Source organism: Bufo gargarizans, chromosome 6, assembly GCF_014858855.1.
Source record: "Bufo gargarizans isolate SCDJY-AF-19 chromosome 6, ASM1485885v1, whole genome shotgun sequence".
In the NCBI taxonomy this organism is placed as follows: Eukaryota; Metazoa; Chordata; class Amphibia; order Anura; family Bufonidae; genus Bufo; species Bufo gargarizans.
In genome coordinates, this window is record NC_058085.1 from 178,642,704 (window position 1) to 178,650,451 (window position 7,748).

The following is a 7,748-nucleotide window of genomic DNA, read 5'->3' on the forward strand; positions in this document are numbered from 1 at the left end:
ATAAGGCAACTTAATGACAAGCATAAAACCTTGTATGGGCGACCAAAGAGATATTATTATGCATAAACATACACCGTGACTGCACACTTAGTAATTTGTAATGTAACATTGACATCATTACTTCTATTTTTGTTAGCCATTAAAAGGTATCAGACCTGCAATACTCTTATTTTGTTTCTCTTAATAAAAACACTAAAATAGTATATGGAAAATGGTTTATCTTATAAACGGAGTGATTTCAAAATGGAACCTCTAGTTAATACTATATATAATTTATGATTTGAGGTAGCTATATAATTTAATGACGAGTCATGTAAGCAATAGTTTTAGAGTCTCTAAGTGCAGCGCAAGGAAACACCCTGACTTTTAGCTTACAGAATATATTGTCCAAAATAATTTGTTTCTAAATTATACATGTCATATACAACTTCATCCTTGTAAAAAAAAAATTACAAATTACAGCCAATGGAAAGAAAAGCCAATTTATGATTATGATTACCTCAGGACTATAAAAGGAGCCTTTTACCAATATAGTGGACATACAGCTGTTTCTTTCCACTGTTCCTTTGAGAATTAGCTTTGCTTTATACATACTGTAGTTATCATGTCTGTTGTTAAAGGAAAATCTGGTGTTGGGTACCAAAAAGGCAGCTCTGGTGATGACTGTGGTGGTGGATATCAGCAAGGAGGATCTGGCAGTGGCTATCAGAAAGGTAGCTCTGGTGGCGGATGTCAGTCAAGTGGCTCTGGTGATGGATGTAAACTAGGTAGCTCAGGAGGGGGCTATCAACAAGGCAGCTCTGGTGGTGACTGTAGTGGCGGATATCAGCAAGGAGGTTCTGGAGGTGGATATCCAAAAGGAAGCTCTGGAGGTGACTGTGGTGCCGGATATCAGCAAGGAGGTTCAGGAGGTGGATATCAACAAGGCAGCTCTGGAGGTGACTGTGGTGGTGGATATGGCAAGCAGAACATGACCTTGTGTGGAGATGACCAGCAGAAAGGTGGATCCTGTACATGTAAGTACAAAAAAAGAAAGAGAGAACACATTCATGAACATGTCACACTAAAATAAACATGTTTATGGGTATGTACAGTATTTGTACTGCCAAATATTTTAAATCTCTCGGCTGTTGGCTATATTTTTGTGTATGCACTCTATTCTCTCTTGTCTCTTGTCTTGTATAGTACCTATGTTCCAAGAAATAGCATAGTATAATCAATTATATTCAGACTGTAATAATAATAGACGGGCAATCTGAATGCAGATCAATGGGTTTTCTGACTATAATCTTGTACTAAGCTTCACATTTCTGTTGTAGCTGGTGGCTCCGGACAACAATGTCAAGATCAAGGTTCATGTGGCAGCGGTAGTAAATCAGGTATTGTAATAATAAAACACAAAAATGTCAGATATTGACTTTTTCCATTCATATTCACTAAAGTACTAATACAACCAGATAAGAAGTGCTGTGGCCATTCATGTTGGTGTCTATGGTACATTACTCTAAAATCCCCATGGCAAATATATGAGCACAAAGCAAGCTATTTGATCTATGTGTGCTTTCTATAAAGTGCTCTGATGGATGGTGTATATATGAACCTATTAACATAATTATTTTTTAGCTACTCTTATATGTAAGAAGTCACCAGTAATAAGTGATTATGATAGGGCCCTGCTGTTAGGACCCCTGTTATCAGCTCTCATGACCAGGGGAAGCAGACAGCTAGTCTTTATTTCTCCTATAGTAATGTTGTTAGTAGTCAGACACCTACCAATGTAATATCGATGACCTACAGTACCTTGAGGATAGGTCATTAATAGTTAAGCCTGTTTAGAAGCCTCAGATGCATGTAATAAAACAGTGCAGGAGCTGTATGATTAGTGTCAAGAACAAATTAAATCACATTAGAATGAGGAAAGAAAACCAATCATAAAAGTTTAGAAAGCAGTCTATATGCCTTCTAAAAAGGCAATTACACTCTCTTTCTAATTAAGGTGGTGGTGCCGGTTGGGGCCAAGATTCTTGCGATGGTAGCAAATCAGGTAAGACCTAAAATAGGAACTTGAACATCTTGTTTTTTTAAGACTGTTGGTGGGCCATATTCAACAAGATTTTCAGAACATCTTTGATATACCAAAACAGTAAATATTTGGAAAACCCACTTTATTCAGTTCCATAATATTATAAGCACATGATGGCCATTATGTGATCAGGAGCCACATTTGGTTCATGGGCCCATTTAATGAGGACCAAGACCCTTTCATTAAAATAACATGACAATCACGTATCCAAGATTCAGTAAGTGTTTGTGATTTAGGACAGTTTCCCATCAAACAATATCTGCAGTAATTTCTCCGAAGATACTATAGAGTACTGGGGCAAAATTTATTGGGCAGTTCAGTCAACAGGGCAGTGTTAGAGGTCACTCCATGTGGATAGTGTGGTTACTGTGCTGACATGTTTTGGCTTACAGCACTGTTTGGACACTATAGTTTGGAATATCTGTGAGGTGGTACTGCTTTGTAAAGTAATATCTTCCTAGACCAAAGGCTGAAGTAATGCAAGCATTCATTAAAAAAGATCCCTGGTAAGAGAGTACAGCTTCACATTCTAAGTTTATACATTTCTTGTTAATAGCCATATACTTTGCAGGTAAATAACAGTTTTATCGGTAAAACGGTAAGGCCACAAACTTGTACATAGGATGAAGTTAAAGTCAACCTGTCATATTAGTTTTATGGTAACATTTTCAGTATAACTTGAATTTTATTCAAATAATCATCTTCTCATTCTGAGCCTAGGTGGTGGGGTCTACTCAATGATGTCAAATATATCTGTATGCACACTCATACAGACAAGGCTGTCAATCATTGATCATACCGCCCACTTGACTTTTGAACTCAAATTGTGCAGAGATTTAGGCCAAGGCCATGTGACGTCACATTCATCGGTCACGTTGAATTTAATAGGGCTGAACTGCGATGACAAGCACAGCCACTGAACAATGTATGGTGCTGTGCTTGGGGAGCTGAGAGAAGGCCGCGGCACTAGTGTCAGTGCTGGAGCCTTCTCAAACAGCTGATTGGCAGAGCTCGGGTGTATCAGACCCCCACCAATTAGATACTGGTGAATTATCCAGAGGAGTCTTTAATTCCCCTCCTTCTCTGTACCCACCAGTATCTGTAAAGAAAGCTACATTCCCTGACAAAAGTCTTGTCGCTTGTGTACAAATTGACCTGAAGTGCCGCTAAAATATATTTCTAATCAAGATTTTGTTACAAGAAATGGGACATTTTAATCCCAACAGCTTTTGTAATAATGTTTCAGTGCAAAACGAAACTGACAAAAAGTATTCTAATATTCACAGCTTGGTAAAGCCCATTGAGTCAATTTTTGCCAAGACATAAGTGAGTGTCACCTGTGACTAATAATCGATCAATTAGGTCTCAGGTGTGTATAAAAAGAACCACAGTACACTAGACCTTCACATCAACTGCAACTAGACCTCTGCAAACATGCCTAAGATTCACCCGGAGACTAAAGTGTTGCTCATCAAGAGGCTGAAGACCAGATCCACTGCTGATGTGGCAGACACCTTCAATGTGTCTCAGTGTCAAGTTCAGAGGATAATAAAAAGATTTGAAGAGACTGGAGACGTTTTGGACAAGGCCAGGGCAGGCCGACCCCGCAAGACAACTGCTCGAGAGGACCGTTTGTTGGCTCGAAAATCCAAGGCCAGCCCATTTTCCACTGCAGCAGAGCTCCACGAGACTTGGTCACCTGAAGTCCCTGTGTCAACCAAAATAGTTTGTCGGATTCTGTCTCAAAATGGCCTCCATGGTCGAATCAGTGCCCATAAGCCAGTACTAAACAAAAGACAATTGAAAAACCATGTGGCATTTGCCAAGGGCCACAGCCTGCTAAAAGCATGGATGCTGGAAAAGTGGCAGAAGGTGGATTTTTCAAATGAATCTTCTGTTGAATTACACCACTGTCGCCGCAAATATTGCAGGAGACCGACTGGAACCCGCATGGAGCCGAGATTTACCCAGAAAACAGTGAAGTTTAGTGGAGGCAAAATCATGGTCTGGGGTTACATCCAGTATGGGGGTGTGCGAGGGATCTGCAGGGTGGAAGTCAACATCAATAGTCTAAAATACCAAGAATTCTTAGCTACCTCTTATATTACCAACCATAAAAAAGGACAAATTCTGCAGTAGGATGGTGCTCCATCGCATACTTCCATCTCCACATCAAAGTTCCTTAAGGCGAAGAAGATCAAGATGCTCCAGGATTGGCCAGCCCAGTCACCAGACATGAACATCATTGAGCATATGTGGTGTAGGATGAAAGAGGAAGCATGGAAGACGAAACCAAATAATATTAATGAACTCTGGGAGGCATGCAAGACTGTTTTCTTTGCTATTCCTGATAACTTCATCAATAAATTGTATGAATACCTGCCTAACCGCATGGATGCTGTCCTTCAAGCTCGTGGAAGTCATACAAGATATTAAATTTGGATCTCACAGCACCACTACTTAATTTGCTGACATATTTTTGTTTTTAAAGTTTATTAATATCAATATTAAAAAATATAATTCACAATCCATACTTGTGAACAAGCGGGGACAAAACACAGTAGCACACCACCTTGCTTGTAACCCCAGAACTATAACAATTAGCAGCAATATAAAAATGACCTCAGCAGATGTAAATAACAAATCCCAACCAGGGTAAAGATGGTCATATAGATCTAAAGTGCAAATGCAATGAAAGGTATGCCAAAAAGTGACCAGTGCATGGCGAACATAGCAAGAAAACAAACAAGTATACTAACTATATAATACATGTAGCATAAATGGCGGCATACCAATAAAACAGGGGATGAAAGCCTGGTGGTGGCGCTCCTCAACGTGCGTTTCGCGTGTGATCGCTTCCTTTATATTTTATTATCTATACATGGTGTTTTTTCGCACTCCTTTCTGTTGTGATTTATCTTGATTTCGGGAGTGTACCGTTTAAATGAGACTGTCGGTGATTTAATATTTTTGGATTTGCAGTAAAGTTGTTCAATTTCTGTATAGGCGGCAAAACTTTTGTCTTGCCAAATTTTGACCTTTCTGTCTTTCTGATTAATTAAAAGTCAGGTTAATAGCAGGAGTTTCTACAAAATAGAGAAGCAACACGACTTTTGTCAGGGACTGTATACTTGCTCCCCAATGTTCGGTTACAGCTCACTGTCTCCTGTCTTCACTAAAGCTTCCAGTCCCCCTTATGTCAACTTCCAGTGCAAGCTGCTAGCTGGTTTCATAGGTGGTGTGTCCACAAGTGGCATGTTTCCTTTGGGTCACATGCTGGTTTGGGCACGTCACTGCTGAGACTACTGTGTGACGCAACGTGATCAGCTTTTTTAGGAGTAAAATGTTTAAATGGGTGACAAACACATAGTTATACATTATAAAAAAAAACGTATTCCAATGATTTTTAAGCGCTTCTCAAGAAATAACTATGATCTGAATTAGGAAACAGTAATAGTATTGTTTCTTATTTTTTCAGATGCCAGCCAGGGAAAAGGAACAGGAGCATGCAAGAAGTGAACAGAATGCTGGATCTTTAAAACAGCAAAATTTATAATCTAATCAATACATAGACACCTTACCCTGATGCCTTTACTTATCAAATAAATGTGATTTTTCATCCCAATCTGTCTCTTTTGTTATATTGTATTCTAAAAATAAAAAATAAAGAAATAAATTACAAATAAATACTTTGAAAACCGCATGCCATACCAGTTCCTGAGAAACATGTCAATGATGATCAGGATAGCAAATGTACTATATATATGCCAAAGAAACAGACCCTGACAACGTTAAATGATTGAGCTTTGTAGACAACACAGTGGAGTATAATTGTATCAATTTGTCAGACAGTACTTGTATGGTGGTCTAAGATAAAAAGCAAGTCTAAAGTAGTCAAATACAAGCCTCCTGTCCTGTCTCATCAGTGGCCCTAGCCACTGCTCTATTATTCCACCATAGTTTATATTGCAGCTGTGCGCTCAGATTGATTGCTGTAAGTGTAGATGATAGTGATGATCGAGCACCAAAGTATTCAGGTGTTCGGGCCGAACACATTGCTATATTAGTGTGCTCGGCAGAGCACCCGAGTATAATGGAAGTCAATGGGAGACAACCAGGCACCCCCTGCTCTGAAGAGGGGAGGGTGCCTGGTCATTTGGAAAAGGTCAGAAAGTGACAGAAACACCACCGAAATGGATCGGGAACACCATGGGGACGATGTCTGGATGCATCTTGAACTCCCAGGTCGCTGCTGGGAACCATGTTGTCCGAGTTGTACGCCACTTTTACAGACTGACAAAAATACGCACAACCCCCCCCCCCCCCCCCCCAAAAAAAAAAAAAAAAAAACTATTTTACAGGATAAATTGTTAGGAAACAGGCACTCCGAAACAGGCACAGGCACTCCAAAACAGCCTATATATCACATAAAGGAGGGCCTCATTCACATTGTGGTACAATTGTTCAGGTAGTGGGACTCCTACACTCAAAAAGCCTATGCACTAAGTGAAAGGGCTGCCAAAAATTACACGGAACCGGCACTCCAAAACACCCTTTGTTACACATAAAGGTGGGCATCATACACACCCTTGAAAAATTATGATTGATGGCCTGCTGGTGACCCTCAAAAACATTTGGAGCAAGGGCCTGCTGATCTTACCATCTAAAACCTTAGGGGCAAGGGGCTGCTGCTGCATTGGTGACTCTAGATCACCTCTGGGGCAATTGCACGCCAGTGACGGCGTTGATCTATTCGGATGTCTGCCCTATCAACTTTCAATGTTCTTTTCTGCGCCTACCGTGGTGATCACGTGTAATCAGGGTTTAATGCTGGATAGGGAACTTGAGAAAGGGATACCACATCCAAGGGAGGTCAATGGCTGAAATCTGATTGGGTAGAGATGGTGGGTCAAGTTATTAAAGCAGAAAAATCGAAGGAAGGTAGGAGGCACGCGGCAATTACCCACTCCCGACTCGGGGAGGTTGTAACGATAAATAACAATACAGGACTCTTAAGATGCCCTGTTATTGGAATGAGTAATAAAATTTTACAGGGAATGTCAATGGGGTATTTTGGATGAGGAAACGTTACACAGGAGAGGCCCTGCTGCCGCTTTGTTGACTCTAGATCACTTCTGCCTGATCGCACGTCCCCGTGACGGCCACAATCCATTTGGATATCTTCCCTATTAACTTTCAATGTTCTTTAATGTGCCTACCATGGTGATCACCGATAACGGGGAATCATAGTTCGATTTCGGAGAGGGAGCCTGATAAACTGGTACGGCTACTACTTCAAAGCAAGGCAGCATAAGTTGCGGGCCTGCATGTGAGCTGAACCAGTAAAAGATTTTAGGTGCGGGCCTGCTGGTGAGCTGAGGTAGGACCGACAAACCCAACTTGAATTTGATGGCTGCATTAATCTGCAGGTGACGGTGATACAGCTCCACAGATTGTTTCCATCTGTATCTTTCTAAGCAATCTGTGGCCTTAGTCTTTTATTCAGACTCAGTGATTGTGCCACTATGTGGCCTTCTCATGCTGCCATCTTCACACCATGTCACCTTGCCACTCATTTTTATCACTATGCTGCTGCTGCTGCTCAAAAGGCCTTAAACTGATCACCAGGCCCACAATTAAATTAAGGATTTGGAATTGATAAACC

At 40.7% G+C, this 7,748-nt stretch overlaps 1 protein-coding gene across 2 annotated transcripts; it reads left to right on the forward strand.

Moving 5' to 3' along the window:
- The first annotated feature begins 584 nt into the window (after positions 1–584).
- Positions 585–5,671, forward strand: LOC122942618 (loricrin-like). 2 transcript variants are annotated; one of them, XM_044300316.1, is made up of 4 exons: positions 585–1,016; positions 1,320–1,379; positions 1,997–2,044; positions 5,562–5,671. In XM_044300316.1, exons 1-4 carry the CDS (start codon positions 605–607, stop codon positions 5,600–5,602), a joined length of 561 nt encoding a protein of 186 aa, XP_044156251.1. In that variant the 5' UTR covers positions 585–604; the 3' UTR covers positions 5,603–5,671. The 2 variants fall into 2 exon arrangements, with proteins under 2 accessions (XP_044156251.1, XP_044156253.1); XM_044300318.1 differs by lacking the exon at positions 1,997–2,044 and having other exon boundaries at positions 5,562–5,670.
- Positions 5,672–7,748: the final 2,077 nt, after the last annotated feature.